Source organism: Mobula birostris, chromosome 5, assembly GCF_030028105.1.
Source record: "Mobula birostris isolate sMobBir1 chromosome 5, sMobBir1.hap1, whole genome shotgun sequence".
NCBI classification, from domain to species: domain Eukaryota; kingdom Metazoa; phylum Chordata; class Chondrichthyes; order Myliobatiformes; family Myliobatidae; genus Mobula; species Mobula birostris.
This window is the reverse complement of record NC_092374.1, coordinates 184,807,128-184,830,393: the sequence shown is the minus strand read 5'-3', so window position 1 is coordinate 184,830,393 and position 23,266 is coordinate 184,807,128. Positions and strand designations below refer to the sequence as shown.

Below are 23,266 nucleotides of genomic sequence, written 5' to 3'. Positions count from 1 at the left end.
TGGATCTCAAGAGAGTGAGTTTGTTGAATGCCTAAGTGATAGCTTTTTAGAGCTGTTTGTCATTGAGCCTACTAGGGGATCAGCTATACTGAATTGGGTGTTCTGTAATGAACTGGAGGCAGTTAGGGAGCTTAAGGGGAAAGAACCCTTAGGAACCAGTGATCACAAAATGATTGAGTTCAACTTGAAATTTGATAGGGAGAAAGTAAAGTCTGATGTAACAGTATTTCAGTGCTATGAGAGAGGAGTTGGCCAAAATAAATTGGAAGGAGCTGCTGGCAGGCCTGTCAGCAGAGCAGCAATGGTGTGAGTTCCTGGGGAAAATGAGGAAGGGTCAGGACATATATATGCCAAAAATGAAGAAATACTCAAATGGTAAAATAGTACAACCATGACTGACGAGCGCAGTCAAAGCCATTGTAAAAGCAAAAGAAAGGGCATACAACAAAGCAAAAATTAATGGGAAGGTAGAGGATTGGAAAGTTATTAAAAACCTACAGAGAGCAACTAAAACAATCATTAGAATGGAAAAGATGAAATAAGGTACAAGCCAGCAAATAATATCAAAGTGGATAGTAAACATTTTTTCAAGTACATTAAAAGTAAAAAAAATGAGAGTGGATATAGGACTGCTAGAAAATAAAGCAAGAGAAATAATAATGGGCGAGAAGGAGATGGCTGATGAACTAAATGAGTATTTTGCATCAGTCTTCACTGTGGAGTATGCCTGAAGTTGTAGTGTGTGAAGGAAGAGAAGTGGGTGCAGTTACTATTACAAGAGAGAAAGTGCTCAAAAAGCTGAAAGACCTAAAGGTACATAAGTCATCTGGACCAGATGAACTACATCCTAAGGTACCCTAAGGCACTGAAAGAAGTAGTGTTAGAGATTGTGGTGGTATTAGAAATGATCTTTCAGAAATCATTGGACTCTGGAATGGTGCCAGAGAACTGGAAAATTGAGAATGTTACTCCACTCTTTAAGAAAGGAGGAAGGCTGCAGAAACGAAATTATAGACCAGTTAGCTTGACCTCAGACGTTGGGAAGATATTAGAGTCAATTGTTAAGGATGACGTGATGGAGTACTTGGCGACACAGGGCAAGATAGGACAAAGTCAGCATGGTTTCCTTCAGGGGAAATCCTGCCTGACAAACTTGTTGGAATTCTTTGAGGAGATTACAATAGGATAGATAGAGGATGCAGTGGGTGTTGTATACTTGAACTTTCAGAAGGCCTTTAACAAGGTGCCACACATGAGATTGCTTACCAATTTAAGAGCCCATGGTAATACAAGAAAGCTACTACCATTGTTAGAGCATTGACTGATTGGTAGGAGGCAGCAAGTGGAAATAAAAGGATCCTTTTCTGGTTGGCTGCCAGTGAATAGTGGTGTTCCGCGGGAGTTGGTGTTGGGACCACTTCTTTTTATGTTGTATATAAATTATTTAGATGATAGAATAGATGGCGTTGTTGCCAAGTTTGCAGATGATACGAAGATTAGTGGAGGGGTAGGTAGTGTTGAGGAAACAGGTAGGCTGCAGAAGGACTTTAATCAGAAGAATGGGCAAGAAAGAAGCAAATGAAATACAATGTTGGAAAATGCATGGTCATGTACTTTGGTAGAAGAAATAAATGTGCAGGCTATTTTCTAAATGGGGAAAAAATCCAAAAAGGGATGCAAACGGACTTGGGAGTCCTTGTGCAGAACACCCAAAAGGTAAACTTGCAGGTGGAGTCAGTGGTGAGGAAGGCAAATGTCATGTTAGCATTCATTTTAAGAGGTCTAGAATACAAGAGTAAAATGTGATGCTGAGTGGTTAGGCCTCTTAGTTTTGGACCCCTCATCTTAGAAAAGATGTGCTGGCATTGGAGAGGGTCCAGAGGAGGTTCATAAAGATGATTCCAGGAATGAAAGGGTTATCATACAAGGAACGTTTGATGGCTCTGGGTCTGTACTTGCTGGAATTCAGAAGGATGAGGGGGGATCTCATTGAAACCTTTTGAATGTTGAATAGCCTAGACAGAGTAAGGACAGTGGAAAGGATGTTTCCCATGGTGGGAGAGTCTAGGACAAGAGGGCACAGCCTCGGGATAGAGGGGAGCCCTTTCAAAACAGAGATGCGGAGAAATTTCTTCAGCCAAATGGCGGTGAGTTTGTGGAATTTGTTGCCACATGCAGCTGTGGCGGCCAGGTTTCAAAGGTACATTTAATGTCAGAGAAATGTATACAACACACATCCTGAAATGCTTTCTTTTTGCAACCATCCACCAAAACAGAGGGGTGCTCCAAAAGAATTGATGACAGTTAAGTGTTAGAACCCTAAAATCCCCCCCAGCTCCCCCTCCCATGTGTCAGCAGCAGCAAAGACACAGACTTGCAGTACCCCAAAAACTACTCGTTCACCCAGTATTCGACATACCACAGGCCCTCCCACTCCCTAATAAGGGAGAAAGAGATTTCTCCATTTCAGAGCGATAGGGGAGACAGAACAAACAACTCACTGATTTACAATGCTTAAAGTCTATTGCATTGCTTTTTCCAAGCTCTGTGCCCAAAGATCTCGGGTCTCTGGGCATACTGCTAGAGATCTTCTGTCTCCCACAACACACTGATTTCCCGGCGGGAGACCAACCTTTGCTTGGATTTCCTGTCAGATCGCAGGCAGGTTGTAAGATTGGGCTCCCTCACCTCTGCTCCTCTGACTCTCAATACAGGTGCCCCTCAGGGCTTTACTCTCTGTATATCAATGACTGTGTTGCCACCCACATTACAATCTGCTAATTAATTTCGCTGATGATACTACATTGATTGGCCTAATCTCAAATAATAATAAGGCAGGCTATAGAGAAGAAGTCATCACCCCAACACAGTGGTGTCAAGAAAACAACCTCTCCCTCAATGTCATAAAAACAAAGGGGCTAGTTGTGGACTGCAGGAGGAACGATGACAGACTAACCCCTATTGACATCAGTGGATCTGTGGTTGAGAAGTTTCAAGTTCCTTGGTATACACATCACTGAGGACTTCACATGGTTTGTAAATACCGGCTGTGTGGTGAAAAAAAATCACATGGTGAAACTGTCTGAAGTGAAACAGTGCCTCTTTCACTTCAGACAGTTGAAGAAATTTGGCATGAGTCCCCAAATCCTAAGGACTTTCTATAGGTGCACACTTGAGAGCATCCGGACTGGCTGTATCACTGCCGGGTATGGGAACTGTACTTTCCTCAATCCCGAGTTACCCCATCTACAAACTGTTCCAGCTGCTACCATTTCCAGAAAACAATACCACAGCATTAAAGCCAGGACCCACAGGATCCAGGACAGCTTCTTCTAACAGGCTATCAGACTGATTAACTTGCGCTGCCACAATTGTATTTCTAAGCTATATTGACTGTCCTGTTGTACATACTATTTACATTCAGATGGAAACATAATGATTTTTACTCTCATGTATGTGAAGGATGTAAGAAATAAAGCCAATTCATATTCAAATTATAAAAGAAGCTGTAGTAGGCATGGTTTCCTCAAGGGAAAATCTTGCCTGACAAATCTGCTTGAATTCTTTGAAGAAATAATAAGCAGAATAGACAAAGGAGAATCAGTTGATGTTGTGTACTTGAATTTCCAGAAGACCTTTGACAAGATGCCACACATGGGACTGCTTAACAAGCTGCGAGCCAATGGTACTACAGGAAAAGTTCTAGCATGGATAAAGCAGTGGCTGATTGACGGGAGGTAAGGAATGTGAATAAAGGGTCGTCTGCTGGTAACGAGGGGTCTGTGTTGGGATCGATTCTTTTTATGTTGTACGTCAATGATTTGGTTGACGGTATTGAGGGCTTTGTTGCAAAGTTTGCAGATGGTATGTAGATAGATGGAGGGGCGTGAAGCTGAGAGGCTAAAGAAAGACGGACAGATTTGTAGAATTATGCGCTTTGGTAGAAAAAATGAAAGGTTTAACTATTTTCCAAATGGAGAGAAAATACAAAAAAAAACTGAGGTGCAAAGGGACTTGGGAGTCCTTGTGCAGGATTTTCTGTATTGCTGCTTTCCAAAATGGGCCGTATTTGCTTACTACCATCTGTGAGGACATCTAAGAAAGTTTTTTTTATAAAAGAAGATACCCAGAGGATCCATTGTCTCAGTTATCCAGCTCTTTTACACTTTTAGTTATAGGTCATGTACTTCCTGGGTTTGACATGTTTTTGTCTCATTATCTTGAATATTTGTACCTATTTCTCCATCAGTTTACGATTTCAAGGACTCTTCTCTTTCAGGTAGATGGATACGAAGCCTTTGTTTGAATTTTGTGCCTTTTCTGCTTCCTCATGATACATTCAGTGGCCACAACATTAGATACACCTGCACACCTGATTGTTAATGTGAATATCTAATCAGCCAATCCTGTGGCAGCTGCTCAATATATAAAAACACGCAGACATGGTCAAGAGGTTCAGTTGTTGCTCAGACCAAACATCAGAATGGGGAAGAAATATGATCAAAGTAACTTCCACAATGCAATGAGAGTTGGTGCCAGGCAGAGTGGTTTGAATATCCCAGAAACTGTAGATCTCCTGGGATTTTCACTCACAAAGTTTCTAGAGTTTACTGAGAATGGTGGGAAGAAAAACAAAACATCTAGTGAGCAGAGGTTCTGGTTGAAAGGTCTCATTAATGAGAGGATTCAGAGAAGAATGGTCAGACTGGTTCAAGCTGACAGGAAGGTGACAGTAACACAAATAACCTCACATTACAACAGTACTGTGCAGAAGAGCATCTCTGAATGCACAACATACGGTAACTTAAAGAGTATGGGCTACAGCAGCAGAACACCCCACCAGGGTTCCGTTCCTGTACTTAATAAAGTGGCCACTTTAAAGTAAAAGGTGTGTGTGTGTTTTTGTCCTCGACTCTTTTCCTTAACAAATAGCGAGACAGTCTGTTGTGCCTCATGCTGATTTACACTCATTTTATTTTCTCTATATCAATTTTGTGCTGACCTTTTGGAAAATTGGGCTCTCTTCTGGGGAAGGTTGGACCTGTACAGGAGGAACGGTTTTCCCCTGCACTGAAGGGGGATTAATATCCTCACAGGAAGGTTTGATAGTGCTGCACAGGAGGGCTTAAACCAGAGTTGCAGGGGGGATGGGAACCGCAGCGCCAGAACAGATCATGGAGTGATTGTGGAGAAAGATGTTGTTAAGCCTACATATGCTTATCAAGAATCAAAACATTGAGCAGGGTGGACGAATGTTCTGAGCTGCTTATATTTGAATTCAAGGAGTATTGTAAGAAAGGCTGATGAGCTTAGGGCATGGATCAGCATGTGGAATTATGACATTGTGGCCATTACTGAGACTTGGTTGCAGGAGGGACAAGCTCAGTGTTCCGGGTTCCATTGTTTTAGATGTGATAGAACAGGAGAAAGGGGGAGGGGTGGCTTTACTAGTGAGGAAAAATGTCAAGGCAGTGCTTAGTCAGTATAGACTGGAGAGCTTGTCCAGTGAGGCCCTATTGGTAGAACTGAGGAATAAAAAGGTATGACCACAATAATGGGATTATATTATCGACCACCAACAGTCTGCAGGATTTACAGGAACAAATTTGTAGAGAGTTGGCAGACTCTTGCAAGAAACACAAGGTTGTGATTTTAACTTGCCATGTATTGACTGGAATTTCCATACTGTAAAAAGACTAGATAGAAAAGTGTTTATCAAATGTGTTCGGGTAAGTTTCCTGAATGAATCCATAGATGTGCCAACTGGCGAGAGTGTGGCACTAGATCTACTATTATAAATTGAGACAAGGCTGGTGACAGAAGCTCGTGTAGGGGAACACCTTACACCTAGTGATAATAATACCACTATTTTCAAGGTAATTATGGAAAACGATAGGTTTGGTCCTTGGGTTAAGATTCTAAGTTTGAGAAAGGCCAATTTTTATGGTATTAGAAAGAATGTGGCAAATATGGATAGGGGCAGATTGCTTTCTGGCAAAGGTGTACTTGGTAAGTGGGAGATGTTCAAAAGTGAAACTTTGAGAGTACAATGTTCGAATGTTCCTGCAAGAATAAAAGGCAAGGATACCAGGTTTGGGAATCTTGGTAATATTAAGGGACACTGAGACATTGGTTAAGAAAACGAAGGAGGTGCATAGCAGGAGGAACAAATGAAGTACTTGTGGGGTATAAGAAATGCAAAAGAGCACTAAAGGAGGAAATCAGATGGGGTAAAAGAAGGCCATTGGATATAGGAGCAGGATTAGGCCATTTGGCCCATTGAGTCTGCTCCAGCAATTCATCATGGCTGACCCAATTTTTCTCTCAGCCCCAATCTCCGGCCTCCTCCCCATATCCCTTCATGCCCTGACCAATCAAGAATTTATCAACCTCTGCCTTAAACTTGGCCTCCACAGTTGCCTGTGGCAAAGAATTCTACAGATTCACCACTCTCTGGCTAAAGAAATTCCTCCTCATCTCCATTCCAAAAGCACGCCCCTCTTTTCTGTGGCAGTGTCCTCTGGTCTTAGACTCTCCTACCACAGGAAACATCATCTCCACATCCACTATATCAAGGCCTTTGACCATTTGATAGGTTACAATGAAGTCACCACTCATTCTTCTGAAGTCCATTGAATATAGGCCCTGAACCATCAAATGCTCTTCATTGAACAAGGCTTTCAATCCTGGAATCATTTTTATGAACCTCCTTTGAACTCCCTCCGGTCTCAGCACATTCTTTCTAAAATAGGGGGCCCACAACTGCTTACAAAACTTTAAGTGAGGCCTTGCCCGTGCTTTATAAAGTCTCAACATTACATTGCTTTTATATTCCAGTCCTCTTAAAATGAATGGTAACACCACATTTGCCTTCCTCACCACAGACCCAACCTGCAAATGAACCTTTAAGGAATCTTGCTCAAGGACTCCCAAGTCCCTTTGCGCCTTAGTTTTTTTTTGTTTTTTCTCTCCATTTAGAAAATAGTTAAATCCTTCATTTCTTCTACAAAAGTACATGACCATACATTTCCTGACATTGTCCATCTGCCATTTTTTGCCCATTCTCCTGGCCTGTCTAAGTCCTTCTGTACCTTCTCTACTTCCTCAAAACTAACTGCCCCTCCGCTTATCTTCATATAATCAGCAAGCTTTGCAACAAAGCCCTCAACATAATCAACCAAATCATTGATATATAAAAAGAATTGATCCCAACACAGACCGCTCATCACCAGCAGTCTACCCTTTATTCACATTACTTGCCTCCTGCCAATCAGCCACTGCTTTACCCATGCCAGAACTCTTCCTGTAGTACCATGGGCTCACAACTTGTTAAGCAGTCTCATGTGTGGCACCTTGTCAATGGCCTTCTTAAAATCCAAGTACACAACATCAACTAATTTTCCCTCGTCTATTCTGCTATTTATTTCTTCAAAGAATTCCAACAGATTTGTCAGGCAAGATTTTCCCATGAGGAAACCATGCTGACTATGGTCTATTTTATCAGGTACCGCCAAGTACCCTAAGACCTCATCCTTAATAATCGATTTCAATGACCTGCCAACCACTGAGATCAGACTAATTGGCCTGTAGTTTCCTTTCTTCTGCCTCTCTTCCTTCTTGAAGACTGGAATGACATTTGCATGTTTCCAGTCCTCTGGAAGCATTACAGAATCTAGTGATTCATGAAAGATCATTGCCAATGCCTCAATGAACATTTCAGCCACCTTGTTCATAACTCTGGGGTATAAACCATCTGGTCTAGGTAACTCACCTACCTTCAATCTCCCAAGAACCTTCCCTCTAGTTATGCTAACATTACACACTTCATGAGCCCTGACACCTGGAACTTCCACAATACTGCTAGTGTCTTCCACAGCGAAGACTGATGCTAAATACTTATTCAGACCATCCACTACTACTTGTGGCCCCATTACTACTTCTCTAGCATTGCTTTCCAATATCCACTCTTGCCTCTCTTTTACCCTAGAAGTAGCTGAAGAAACTTTGGTATCTTCTTTAATATTATTGGCTGGCTTACTTTTGTATTCCATCTTTACCTTCTCAAAGACTTTTTAGTTGCTTTCTGATGGTTTTTAAAAGCTCTCAATCCTCTAATTTCTCACTAATTTTTACTATATTATATGCCTTCTCTTTGGCTTTTATGTTCACTTAGATTTCTCTTGTTAGTCACGGTTATGTCATCTTTCCGTTAGAATACTTCTTACTCTTTGGGACGTATATATCTTGTGCCTTCCAAATCGCTTCCAGAAATTCCATCCTTTGCTGCTCTGCCACCATCCCTGCCAGTGTTCTCTTTCAATATTTGATAGGTTTCTATGAAATCCCACCTCATTCTTCTAAACAGGCCCAGAGCCATCGTACACTCCTCATTTGATAACCCTTCCATTCCAGAATAATTCTCATCATCCTGCTCTGCACCCTCTCCAATAGCAGCACATCTTTTCTTTGATAAATGCCCAGAACTGCACACAATACTCCATCTGGTTCAACCAATGCCTTATAAAGCCACAGATTACATCCTTGCTCACATATTCTAGTCTTCTCAAAATCTATGCCATCAATGTATTTGTCTTCCTTACTACCAACTGAACCAGCAAATTAATCTTTGGGGAATCCAGCACAAGGACTCTCAAGCCTCTTTGCACCTCTGATTTTTGAATTTTCTCCCCATTTAGAAAATAGTCTACGCGGTTCAGGTGTAACCCATCCTTTTTGAACAGTTCATACATTCCCCAAAAGAGATCCCAATGATCCAGAATTCTGAAACTCTGCCACCTCCACTAATCCCTCAGCCTAGCATTCAGCTGCCAAATCATCCTATTCTTATTCTCACTGGCCTGTGGCACAGCAGCAATCCAGAGATTACTACCCTGGAATTCCTGATTTTCAGTTTGCTACCCAACTCCCTGTATGCTCTCTTCAGAACCTCCTACCTTTTTCTACTTATATCATTGGTACCAATATGCACCATGACTCCCCCTTTAGAATGCTGTGGATCCAATCCAAGACATCCCTGTCCTTGGTTCTTATGAGGCAACATCCCATCTGGATGTCTCTTTCATGTCCACATAATCACATGTCTTGTCCTCTAATCATGGAATCCCTATAATTAGTACAGTCCTCTTCTTCCCCCACCCCCTTCCCTTCTGAGCCACAGGGCCAAACTCAGTTGCAGAGACCTGGTCACTGCGTCTTCCTCCAATAGGTTGTTAACACCCACAACAGCATCCAGGATGAAATACATATTGAGGGAAATGGCCACGGGGTACTCTGCAATGGCTGCCTATTCTCTTTCACTATCCTGATACTCACACAATTACCTGACTCCTGCAATTTAGGGGTGGCTATCTCCCTCTAGTCCCCATCTAACACCTCCTCATTCTGAGCTGAGGGTTATCAAACTGCAGCTCCAGTTCCTTAACACAGGCTCTAAATAGCTGCAGCTTGATGCTCATCATGCAGCTTTCGTTATCAGGAAGACTGAGGTCTCCCAGAGTTCCCACAGCTCACACAAAGAACATAACACTATCTCTAGACCCATTCTCAGTGCACTAACTATGTACCAATAGACAAATAAAGAGAAAGTTTAATTAGAAGCTAAGTAAGAAATTTACTTAGAACCTCCACTTGTGCTTGCCCATGCCTGTTGAGCTGAAGCCTGACCACTCACACAATGGCCACTCCTACAACGGCCATTCTTACACCTTGCATCTTTTTATTGGCCTTGGAGAAGATTGTTAAGAAACCCACTGGTAGTTACATTGAGTGAATTAAAATAGTTCAATTTCCCCCACCTGCCCCTTAGGGGATATATTCTCCTCATGCCATTTCTGCACTAAACTACAATACTGATTAATTCTCCAAAGGTCCTTCTTTCTGATTTAAAGTTCAATGTCAGCTACTCTTTCAGCTGGACCTTCTTTCTTTCCCACTCATGTCATTTGTTCCAACATGGGGTATTTCTACCTCATTTAATCTTCCAACCACTTTCACCATCTGAAATGTTATTTACTCTGGAACTTTGCAGGCAATTTTTGAGGGGTTCTTGTTCTTGCCTATGGAGGACACCATCTATCATGAAGTTTCCTGCACCACCACATTCCTATCCTGTTCTTACCACTACTGTTTTACCTACGCCCTTCCCCAAATGCCTCTTCAGCCTTCTGAACACCAGTGTCTTGAGTTGCAGTCAATTCTCATGTCTCCACTAGTAGTGACTGGATATTACCTGTTGACAGAACCAATGTCTGTAGGACGTCCTTCTCTTAATTCTCCTGATTTCCAAACTAGTCATCTCCTCTGGATTGTGATTGCTTTCTGGATAAAACTGCCTTGAAAATTCTCCATCAGTCTCCTGGTGGCAGAGCATCTCTAACTTGCACTTGTTCAAAAAATCTGAGCCAGTCAGATTCAAGACAGAGTTTTAAAATCCTCCCATTTATCACTAAGACAGAGAATTGATAGAGAGTGGAACTGAACATGCGACATGGAGTTAGTCTCAGCATGGAGCAGAACAGATAATGGGTTAGATTCAGTGTGAAAATGAATACGGGGAGGGGGGAGGTGGAGGTGGGGAAGGCTCAGTCTTTTTATCTCTACCTATTGTACATGTTTCTATTGTCTACTATACATTCCATAATATTGTATTAATTATAATTTTATACATGTTATATGCAATATACACAATTATATTTATACTGTACCAAATTGACTTGCCTTTATTCTCTACATTAAACATGATTGCATTTTCCCATAATATTCACAATATATCAATATCCCATCAGTTTCTGAATTCCAGTCACTCAGTGATGGGTTTCACAGTTTGTTACACTGGGATAACTCGGTGTCTGGTGGTGAGAAGGCAGGGAGATGCTGTGAACTGAGGTCTCTCCCCACAGAAACCTTGTGTCAGTTGCATAGAGCTTCAGTGTGTCTATCAGCACTGGGAGTTTGGTGGTGTGGTGGACAGCCCACCTGAGCCTTTCCAATATCAGGCCACAGCCCTACCTATTCCTTCCCGATTGGAGAATGGAGAGCAGAGAATGTGGATAGAGTCTTTGATAATTTTGGCTGCTTTTTGGAGGCAGCACGAAGTGTAGTCAGAGTTCATGGAGTGGAAGATGGCTTTATTGATGAGCTGTCCTGGGTCCACAACTCTCTGCAGTTTCTTACAGTTGCTATACCATGATGAATCCCGATCAGATGCTTTCTATGTCTCAGACGATTGGGAAATCCCATTCACACTGGCTGATAGATAGACAGCGGCTATACTGCAACAGCTTAGCTGCAGACACTGACAGTTGTGCTTTTCAAGTGCTTCCTTACAAGTTACCCAATGTCCTCAGAGGATTTCACTGTATCCATTGCACTCCTGACATCTGGGATCTCAGGAGGAGGGTGAAACAGATCTTCCTGTGCTGGTTTATTTGATCCAATATTGTGACTCCCTCCTTCACCACTGCTGCGTTTGTCTCCTGCCTCGTGGAGAAAGAGGGAAGGTTCTCATTCAGTGGCTCAGCCCGACTTTCTTTCTGGTCCTCTGTGTGGCAATAGAGCAGAGAGGGACCTGAACTCACAACCCCTTGATTCAGAGACGAGTGTTCTACCCTCAGGCCACAGGCACAGCTGTCAGACCATGCATCCCTGTGATATCACCAGGATGGATGAGCAGCTGATCCCATTAAGGAATTATTACCAACAGCAAAACAGAGGTGGTTTACTTACATCGGGCAATTTGATTAAAAGACAAATATACATATAGGATTAAAATATCCCACAAAAGCTTTTGAATACAATATTTTAAGGACATATCTAGGGCTTTTTTTTCAGTTCTAGCTGCTCACTGTAGCAAGTATCTGGAGCTGATATAGGGGAAAAAATACTGACAGTGCATTGTAACACAGAAATCTGAACAATATGGTTCTATGAGGCTTCACATGGGACTTGTAAAGACAACACTTATGTATCAGTCAGTGCAGTTCCAATTTTTTTAACAAGTTAAGGTTTTACTGGGCTCAAATTCTGCTTTTTTTTTAAGCCTGGTTTCAAAATGTGCACTTTCTAATACACAGCTGAAACTTGGCCAAAGGCAGGAGTCTCCACAGAACACTCAGTGTTGGAGGGCGCTTGGCTACTCTGGTACTTAACACAAAGCTGGGGTAGAATCTATGCAGTCTTCGTTTTGATGTACAGCAAACAATTCAACCTAGAGAAAGAGAGGTCAAATTTGACATTGACCCCAGAATGACACAAATGGGATTGGTACAGATAGACATAAAGCTTGGAATGGATGTAGCGGGCTGAAGGGCCCGTTCTGTACTGTATGACCCTATAACCCCTCTCAGGTTGGTCAAGAAGGAATAGCATATGTTTGCAAATTAGAGAAGAAAATGGCTATCACTGATGTGTAACAATGATTCCAATGCTGATGACAATTTTGTAGAAATACCAAGAATCTAATTTCTCACCAGCAGCCAAAAGCTGAAATGAGTGCAGTATTGTTCTCACTCAGGCTAAGAAAAATTATAGCTGCAGAGCACCACGTTCCCACTGTTGGAGGGAAGGAATTTCCAGGCTCCAGTCTACAGCAGGGACACAGAAACTGTCCTCACAGTGAAACTGATGTCTGTTGTGTCCCTTCTTATCGAGATTCAGCTTCAAGACGTAGGTTCATAGTTTGTAATTCATTCATTTCTCTGTTACCCTGAAATAGACAAAATAAACACAATGCATTTGTTATATGTGATGCAAATCTTCACATTCAGACAACAAGTACCTAGGCAGGACAGAGAACATAGAACATAGAAATTTACAGCACATTACAGACCCTTCGGCCCACAACGTTGTGCTGACCATGTGTACTCTAGAAACTACCTAGAATTACCCTACCACATAGCCCTCTATTTTTCTAAGCTCCACATACCTATGTAAGAGTCTCTTAAAAGACCCTATTGCATTTTAAAGACCCTATGGAAATAGAAAAGACCAATGTATTGATGTTGGTTTATTATTGCTACCTGACAGTTATTCCCTACACAAGTACATCGGGATAGTAAAAAGGGGAACAGAATGCAGAATATAATGTTGGAGATGCAGAGAAGGTGCAATGCAGATAGACAGAGTGCTGCAGGACCAGATAGAGAGACCTGTAGTGATAATGAAAATACAGATATGGAAGTAACAAAATAGTAAGAGAAACTGTGCACTATGTTAAACCTAACCACATATCATGCACATTACAGAGGACAAGACACCCTCTGGACCACGTATGTCAACATCTGACTGACAGTGGCATTAGAAACACACCAGGAAGTTTCCAATGAGTCTGTATGTGTGAGAGCAGTAGAGAGGGTGAGATAGCAGTGGATTTATAAACTTATTAATTTAGCCTCTAGACACCAAAAGCACAGCAGGAATTTATCAAAACAAAATACCTGTTCTTCAGCGCAGTTGTCTGTGTTACTTCCTTTGCATTTGCCTATAATGAATAAAATAATTCTTTATAAACTCAGACAATTAGTAAACATTCTTGTCAGAGATTATGCTTCACATCCAGCCTCTAAAATGTAATGATTTACTTTTATTTTAACCTGTTTCTGTACATTATTTTTTCATAGTTAGTCTGAACACTAAGAACTGACAGTATCTCTGGTTAACTTGTTGGCGAAGGTCCAGGATCAGACAGTGCGAAAAAGTTAAACCATCGATTTACTTAAAGCTACTTTATCCATAGAGTCCCACAGTAACCAGCAAGGTGTGTCACACAGAACAAATCAGGAAATTCTGCTCCCTTGGTCTGAGGCTGTCACTGGGTGGGAACTGTTTCCCGAATCCATGTTCCCAGTTGGAACCTCATCAATCAAACATTCCACACAAACATTCCATAATTTTTTCAAACATTTAAAATAAGTAGACAGGCAATTGAGCAGCAAATGATTTCCAAGTTGCCCACATCTTCTCCCATTGGGTGAGGTGAATCCTGGAACCCTTCATCCCTGCTGTCCCTGCTCCATCACTGGAATATCCAGCAGTACCTTCCATAGATGTGGGTCTGGGCCTCAACTACTCTTTCATGCTGGTAAAGCTTCCAATGACTGCGCCATCTTTGTGTGGTGGAAAACTTCCCGATATTGCCCCAGAATTTTCTTTTCCTGACCCAGACACTGCCCTCTGATGGACTGCTGCCGCAGGATCTCTGCCTGTGGGAATGCTGGAATTCCTGGATGTAAAATTACAAAGTAACCAGCAACTTCACCTTCAATTACCCTTGGATTCTGACTATCCAATAATGGCAGAGACATGACTTTTCTCATGGGGTGTTTAGCCTACACTCACCCATTCTCTGCCTGTATTTTCTCCAGATTTAGAAAGTCAATTCATTGATCAGAAACTGCCATAGTCCCAGAGCCTGAAGGTGAACAACGTATCTTTGAAGGCAGACACTTGGCATTGAGGAGGACTTCCTTCTGCTCTGCTTTTTGGGGTTGTGAGGTGTCTGATGAGGTCAACATTGAAATAGAGGCCTGCTGTGGAAGAAATAGCTGATGGACTGATAGATAGGTAATTAGGAGCTTAACTTCTTCCTATAAAGCATGCTATTGTCTGCTTCCAGTTCATGGCTAAGACGTTCTCTTTACCATCCTGAATACTCCTTCTTTGACTAGTCATGGGCCAGATTTCCATGAATCGGGTGAATTGCTGGTCCTCAAAGAAGCTTTGGCTACATCCTTGAATCTTTATCCATGACCACCTGCTTATCTTCTCTAATAATTGAGCTCAGAATATTGTTCCAGGAATCTAGAGTCAGGCATGTGAATGTTGTGGCCAGTCTAATTCAAATCTCAATGTTAGGGATGATGACTTGGGGGAGGATAATCATGTTGGTTGAATTTGGGTATTTTGCAAATCTAGTATCAGTGGTCCCTTTGTCGCTGCTTTGAGATGCCTGCTGTAGGAAGCTCACAGAAACATAAGAGAGCAAGACTCAGCTCTGGCCAATAGACTACAGGGTCCATGTTGTTAAATTTATCTATCCTTTTTCCAAATGGATCAAAGGCTGTGCTGAAAAATTGAAGACAGTGGTGAACTTCATCGTTGATGTCTGCCTTCACTTTAAGTGGCTCCTGAGATGGTGGTCCAGGCTTTCTTGTTCTCTTCTGTGTAATTATTGTGAGTGAAATGTGTGGTGCGGTGAGGATAGGTTGGTCGAGGGCTGTAGTCATTCGTGCATTCATTGTGGGGCTCATCACATATGTTTTGCACCTTAGTCTTCAAGTGCAAGCAAATCTCACTGAAGCTTGGCTACTGGCATTTGGGTGACCTTGGTTTTGTGTAGTTGCTAGAGAGTTTCCTATTAGTTCTGAAGACCAGCTCCACTTCCATGGGAAGTTTTTTTCAATGCCTTATTACTATCACATGTACTGAGGCACAGTGTCAAACTTGTTTTGCATGACATCATTTGATCAGGTCATTGTGTTGAGGTAGTACAAGGGGAAAGTAACAACAGAATGCAGAATAGTGTTTCAGAGATAGTGCAGTGCAGGCGGACAATAAGGAGCAGAAGTATAACGAGGTAGATTGGTGAGCTCAAGAGTCCACCTTACATTATTGGGACAGAAGCTGTCCTTGAGTCTAGTGGTATGTGTGTTCAGACCTCTATATTTTCTGCACAATGAGAGAAGAAGGAAGATAGAACGGCTAGGGTGGCTGGAGTCTTTGGTTACATTGGCAGCTTTACCGAGGCAGTAAGTATAGACAGAGTCCCTGGAGGGGAAGCTGATTTCTGTTGTGTTGAGTTTGGTCCATAACTATATGCAGTTTCTTACAGTCTTGTGCAGAGCCATTGCCATACCAAGCTTGGTGCATCTGTATAGGCTGTTTTCTATGGTGCTTCAATAAAAATTGGTGAGAGTCAAAGGGGATATACCAAATTTCTTTAGCCTCTTGAGAAAATACAGATGTTGGTGAGCTTTTGTGGCTGGGGCTTCTGTGCGGTTGGAACAGTAAATGCTGTTGGTGATATTCACTGCTAGGAATTTGAAGTTCTGAACCCTCTTGACTTCAGTACGGTTGATGTAAACAGGAGTATGTGCACCACCCTCCTTCCTGAAGTCAATGACCAGCTCTTGAGTTTTACTGACATTGAGGGAAAGATCATTGTCATGATCTCATGGCACCAAGCTCTCTACCCCCTTTCTGTACTCCAAATCATCATTATTTGAGATTTGTTCTTTTACGATGGTGTCATCTGCGAATAAGCAGAATCTGCCATGCAATCGTGAGAAAATACAGTAGGGAGCTAAAGCTGTAGCTTTGTGGTTGAGGATAATCCTGAAAAAGGTATGGCTGCCTATCCTTACGGATGGTGGTCTATTGGTCAGGAGGTAAACAATCCAATTGAAAAGGTAGGTCCTTGGTCTAGCAGATTGGAGATGAGTTTGCTTGGAATGATAGCATTGAAGACAGAGTGATGGTCAATAAGCAATAATCTAACATAGGTGTCTTTACTGTCTTGATGCTCCAGACATGAGTGTAGGGCCAGAGAAATGGCATCCACCATGGACCTGTTTCTGCTGTGGAGGTTCATGAGAATGATCACAGGAGTGAAAGGGTTAATGTATGGGAAGCATTTGATGTCTCTGGCCATGTACTGAGGGGTAGGGGAGAATCTCATTTAAACCTATTGTATTTTGAAAGGCCTAGATAGAATAGATGTGGAGAGGGATGTTTCCTACTGTGGGGAAGTCTCGGACCAGAGAGCACAAACTCAGGATAGAAGGATATCCCTTTAAGCAGAAATAAGGGGGAATTTATTTAGTTATTGGATGGTGAATCTGTGGAATTCATTGTCACATATGGCTGTGGAGGCCAAGTCACTGGGTATATTTAAAGCTGGGATTGATAGGTTCTTGATTAGTGAGGGTGTCAAAGGTTGCAGGGAGAAGGCAGGAGAATGGAGTTGAGGGGGATAATGAATCTGTTGTAATGGAATGGCGGAGCAGGCTCGAGTGGCCTAATTGGCCTAATTAGAACCTAAATGGCAGGTTCGATGTTGTCATTTAAAGTTAAATTGGATAGATATATGGACAGGAAGGGAATGAAGTGTTATGGACAGAGTGCAGGTCGGTGGGACTAGGTGAGAGTAGGAGTTCGACACGGACTAGAAGTGCCGAGATGGCCTGTTTCCGTGCTGTAATTGTTATATGGTTATATGGTTATTATGCTCCTATATCTGATGGTCTACTGCCAGACAGCTTGGAAATCCCTCTGCAGTTACCACAATCAAACTTGTTTCCTTTCCTAAGGATGACATGAACCTGGTATCTCAATATCCCCTGGCATACCCTCATCTCCCCAGGTATGAACAATGAGACTGAGGATTTATGATTGAAGCTCTTTATCAATGAATTTCAGAATTTTATTGGCTATGTCATCTACTCATAAGGCTCGTAATTTCTTTTTGTAATTTTGAGTCCTGATCTTTTTGCCAATTAGTTATGGCAGCAAATTTGGGTCGGAGATGTTGCTACATGATGGTGTCCAGGGCAGAACAGAATTGTGGTTGAGAAGGTCTTCAAAGTGTTCCTTCCATCAGCTATTGACTGCCTCTCTGTCTCTGTTCCACTCAGAACAGAGGGGTGGACCTCTGGGCATTTGGGATACAGGTGACACATCCAACAGAGCCATGGATCAGAAATGTGAGTGGACGTATGATCAGAGCTGGAGGTGAGAATCATGGGCAGGTTTGTGCTGGTGCTGGGGTGTAGGAATATACTGTTTGACCAAAGACAGAAACTGGGAAGTGGTATAGCATAACAAATCCCACTGTAATCTTCAGAGAGCGAAACCAATCCTGAATCAAACATTTTAACTAGAAAGATTTAAATTATTTTAAAATGAACTTTTACTAAAACCTTAATATAAGCTTTTAAGCTACAGCCCCCTCATATCTCCTACAGCCAAGCATTCATTTTTCCAATGCATGGGCTGAGGGATCCTGCATCAGGGTGGTCCTGGCACAGGATCTAAGAGCAGATTTCTGAACCAGGGAATCTCACTAAGTCTGTGCTTGATCACTGTGCTCTGTGTGGATTCAGGTGCAGGTGCAATGGGAAATCACTGAAGATCATCCAGGAACTGCATTTCAGTAGGTGTTTCAGTTGGCAGCTCCATGTGGAATCCAGTGGAATGCAATAATCTTCCTTTGTGCCAGCAGCCAGTTCGGCGGGGGGAATAGACAATGGGTTTGGAGTAACACAGAATTAGGCCTATGCCAAATGGTGGAAACAGGAATGTGTGCACTACCCCACATTCTGAAGTCACTGACCAACTCTTTTCTTTTGCTGACAATGAAGGAAATGTTGTTGTCTTGGCACCAAGCCTTTAGGCTCTCTGTCTCCTTGCATTCCAAATCATCATTATTGAAAATTCGGTTCACTACGGTGGTATCATCTGCAAAATTGCAGATGGAGTTACAGTGGCTAGACAGTTGTGAGTGTATAGGGGTTGAGGACACAACTCTGAGGCGTACCAGTGCTCAGGATAATCGTGGCGGAGGTGTTGCTATACTGATTGTGTTAGGTGGTCAGGAAGTCCAGGATCCAATTGTGGAAAGTGGCCCGTGAGTGAGTGGGCCAGTGGAGCTTTGAGGCTTTGACTCGAGAGGCTTCGATGAGAAGAGGCGGAGGACAAGCTTGCTCGCAGTTAGTCTTTACAATGTCTCCTGAGACAGTGATGTGCCTCTCATGTGAGATGTGGCAGTCTTGGGGAAACGACCCTCTCCCGCAGAGTCACATCTGCCTGAAGTGCATACGGCTGGGTGATCTGGAAGACCATGTAAGGAATCTGGAGCAGCAGCTGGATGACCTTCGACTCATTAGGGAGAATGAGGCAGACATAGATGAGAGCTACAGGGAGGTAGTCACACCTAGGCTGACGGAAGCAGGTCGTTGGGTGACAGTCAGAGGAGGGAAAGCGAAGGTGAACAGACAGGTAGTACAGAGCACCCCGGTAGCCATTCCCCTGAATAATAAGTTTACCGTCCTGGATACTGTTGGCGGGGACAACCGACCAGGTGTGAGCAACGGTGGCAGGGCCTCCGGCACTGAGTCTGACCCAGTGGTGCAGAAGCGTCGGATGGAGAAGAGGAGAGCTGTCGTCATTGGAGACTCTATAGTCAGGGGAGCAGACAGGAGATTTTGTGGACGTGAGAAGGACACCCGCATGGTTTGTTGCCTCCCGGGTGCCAGGGTCCGGGATGTCTCTGACCAGGTGCACGACATCCTGGTACGAGAGGGAAAGCAACCAGAAGTCGTGATACATGTTGGGACCAATGACATAGGCAGGAAGAAGGATGAGGTCCTGAAGTGTGAGTTTCGGGAACTAGGCAGAAGGCTGAAGAACAGGACCTCAAGGGTGGCGTTCTCAGGATTGCTGCCAGTGCTACGTGACAGTGATGGTAAGAATTGGAGGAGATGGCAGTTGAATGCGTGGCTGAGGAATTGGTGCAGGGAGCAGGGTTTTAGATTTTTGGATCATTGGGATCTCTTCTGGGGAAGGTGGGACCAGTACAGATTGGATGAGTTGCACCTGAACTTGAGGCGGAGCAATATCCTTGCAGGTAGGTTTGCTAGCATGGCTTGGGAGCGTTTCAACTAAATTGCAAGGGGGATGGGAGCCAGAGGATAGAGCAGTGAAAGAAGTGCTTGGAGTAAAGCCAGATCTAACATATAGAGAGGCTTTGGGGAAAGAGAAGCAGAATAAACAGTGTAAAGACAGTCAGGTAGAAGGGCTGAAGTGTGTGTACCTCAATGCAAGAAGCATCAGGAACAAAGGTGATGAACTGAGAGCTTGGAAACATACATGGAATTATGATGTAGTGGCCATTACAGAGACTTGGCTGGCACCAGGTAGGAATGGATTCTCAATATTCCTGGATTTCAGTGCTTTAAAAGGGATAGAGAGGGCAGAAAAAGGGGATGAGGGGTGGCATTACTGGTCAAGGATACTACTACTGCTACAGAAAGGGTGGGTAATGCAGCAGGATTGTCTTTTGAGTCAGTATGGGTGGAAGTCAGGAAGAGGAAGGGAGCAGTTACTCTACTAGGGGTATTCTATAGGCCCCCTGGTAGCAGCAGAGATACAGGGGAGCAGGTTGGGAGGCAGATTTTGGAAAGATGCAAAAATAACAGGGTTGTTACCATGGGTGACTTTAACTTCCCTAATACTGATTGGCACCTGATTAGTTCCAAGGGTTTAGATGGGGCAGAGTTTGTTAAGTGTGTCCAGGACAGATTCCTGTCACAGTATGTGGACAGGCCGACTAGGGGGAATGCCATACTAGATCTAGTACTAGGTAATGAACCGGGTCAGGTCACAGATCTCTCAGTGGGTCAGCATCTGGGGGACAGTGACCACTGCTCCCTGGTCCTTAGCATTATCATGGAAAAGGATAGAATCAGAGAGGACAGGAAAATTTTAAATTGGGGAAGAGCAAATTATGAGGCCATAAGGCTAGAACTTGTGGGTGTGAATTGGAATGATGTTTTCACAGGGAAATGTACTATGGACATGTGGTCGATGTTTAAAGATCTCTTGCAGGATGTTAGGGATAAATTTGTCCCGGTGAGGAAGATAAAGAATGGTAGGGTGAAGGAACCATGGGTGACAAGTGAGGTGGAAAATCTAGTTAGGTGGAAGAAGGCAGCATACATGAGGTTTAGGAAGCAAGGATCAGATGGGTCTATTGAGGAATATAAGGAAGCAAGAAAGGAGCTTAAGAAGGGGCTGAGAAGAGCAAGAAAAGGGCATGAGAAGGCCTTGGTGAGTAGGGTAAAGGAAACCCCAAGGCACTCTACAATTATGTGATGAAAAAAAGGATGACAGGAGTGAAGGTAGGACCGATTAGAGATAAAGGTGGGAAAATGTGCCTGGAGGCTGTGGAAGTGAGCGAGGTCCTCAATGAATACTTCTCTTCGGTATTCACAAATGACAGGGAACTTGATGGTGAGGACAATATGAGTGAGGTTGATGTTCTGGAGCATGTTGATATTAAGGGAGAGGAGGTGTTGGAGTTGTTAAAATACATTAGGACGGCTAAGTCCCTGGGGCCTGATGGAATATTCTCCAGGCTGCTCCACGAGGCAAGGGAAGAGAATGCTGAGCCTCTTGCTAGGATCTTTATGTCCTCGTTGTCCACTGGAATGGTACCAGAGGATTGGAGGGAGGCGAATGTTGTCCCCTTGTTCAAAAAAGGTAGTAGGGATAGTCTGGGTAATTATAGACCAGTGAGCCTTACGTCTGTGGTGGGAAAGCTGTTGGAAAAGATTCTTAGAGATAGGATCTCTGGGCATTTAGAGAATCATGGTCTGATCAGGGACAGTCTGCACGGCTTTGTGAAGGGCAGATCGTGTCCAACAAGCTTGAAAGAGTTCTTTGAAGAGGCGACCAGGCATATAGATGAGGGTAGTGCAGTGGATGTGATCTATATGGATTTTAGTAAGGCATTTGACAAGGTTCCACACGGTAGGCTTATTCAGAAAGTCAGAAGGCATGGTATCCAGGGAAGTTTGGCCATGTGGATTCAGAATTGGCTTGCCTGCAGAAGGCAGAAGGTCGTGGTGGAGGGAGTACATTCAGATTGGAGGATTGTGACTAGTGGTGTCCCACAAGGATCTGTTCTGGAACCTCTACTTTTCGTGATTTTTATTAACGACCTGGATGTCGGGGTAGAAGGGTGGGCTGGCAAGTTTGCGGATGACACAAAGGTTGGTGGTGTTGTAGATAGTGTAGAGGATTGTCAAAGATTGCAGAGAGACATTGACAGGATGCAGAAGTGGGCTGAGAAGTGGCAGATGGAGTTCAACCCGGAGAAGTGTGAGGTGGTACACTTTGGAAGGACAAACTCCAAGGCAGGGTACAAAGTAAACGGCAGGATACTTGGTTGGGTGGAGGAGCAGAGGGATCTGGGGGTACATGTCCTCAGATCCCTGAAAGTTGCTTCACAGGTGGATAGGGTAGTTAAGAAAGCTGATGGGGTGTTAGCTTTCATAAGTCGAGGCATAGAGTTTAAGAGTCGCGATGTAATGATGAAGCTGTATAAAACTCTGGTTAGGCCACACTTGGAGTATTGTGTCCAGTTCTGGTCACCTCACTATAGGAAGGATGTGGAAGCATTGGAAAGAGTACAGAGGAGATTTACCAGGATGCTGCCTGGTTTAGAGAGTATGTATTATGATCAGAGATTAAGGGAGCTAGGGCTTTACTCTTTGGAGAGAAGGAGGATGAGAGGAGACATGATAGAGGCGTACAAGATAAGAGGAATAGATAGAGTGGATAGCCAGCACCTCTTCCCCAGGGCACCACTGCTCAATACAAGAGGACATGTCTTTAAGGTAAGGGGTGGGAAGTTCAAGGGGGATATTAGAGGAAGGTTTTTTACTCAGAGAGTGGTTGGTGTGTGGAATGCACTGCCTGAGTTAGTGGTGGAGGCAGATACACTAGTGAAGTTTAAGAGACTACTAGACAGGTGTATGCAGGAATTTAAGGTGAGGGCTTATATGGGAGGCAGGGTTTGAGGGTCGGCACAACATTGTGGGCCAAAAGGCCTGTACTGTGCTGCACTATTCTATGTTCTATGTAAAAGAGAGGTGTTGAATCCTAGGTCTAGGAGTTTGGAGATGAGTTTATTTGGATGAATAGTACTGAAGGCAGAGGGGGTAGTCACTTAACAGTATTCTAACATAGGAATCCTTAGCATCTAGATGCTCCAAAGATGAGTGCGAGGTTGAGAGGCAGAAGATACAAAAGCTAGAAATCATGCACCATCCGGCTCAAGGACAGCTTCCACCCTGCTGTTATATGACTTTCAATGGTCCCCAGTACAATTAGTTGGACTCTTGACCTCACAATTTACCTCATTGTGGCCTTGCATTTTATTGTCTGCCTGCATTGCATTTTCTCTGTAACTGTGACACTTTATCCTGCGTAATCTTCCCTTGTATTACCTCAATGCACTGATGAAATGAAATGATCTGCATGGATGCATACAAAACCAAGTTTTTCCACTGTACTTCAGTAAATGTGATAATAATAAACTGATTCGAATCAAGTTTCATTTTCTAGTACTTAGTCCAAATCCTCCAATGCCTTGATGTTCGAAGTTCCATTCAGTACAACTTAAATGCTGTGAGATAACCTGCCTCAACCACCCCCTCCAACAGTGTGTTGCAGAATTTCAGCTCTCTCC

At 43.3% G+C, this 23,266-nt stretch overlaps 1 protein-coding gene across 4 annotated transcripts in view; it reads right to left on the bottom strand.

The window, feature by feature from the left end:
• Nucleotides 1-10,695: 10,695 nt before the first annotated feature.
• LOC140198118 (uncharacterized) overlaps nt 10,696-23,266 on the bottom strand; it is a 144,778-nt gene continuing 132,207 nt past the window's right edge. For all 4 annotated transcript variants that reach the window (XM_072259047.1, XM_072259049.1, XM_072259050.1 and 1 more), the window contains 2 exons: nt 13,455-13,498; nt 10,696-12,724 (listed from right to left, as the gene is read on the bottom strand). In XM_072259047.1, coding sequence (XP_072115148.1) covers nt 12,662-12,724; nt 13,455-13,498 — 107 coding nt within the window. In that variant the 3' untranslated portion in view covers nt 10,696-12,661. The remainder of the gene's footprint in view (nt 12,725-13,454; nt 13,499-23,266) is intronic.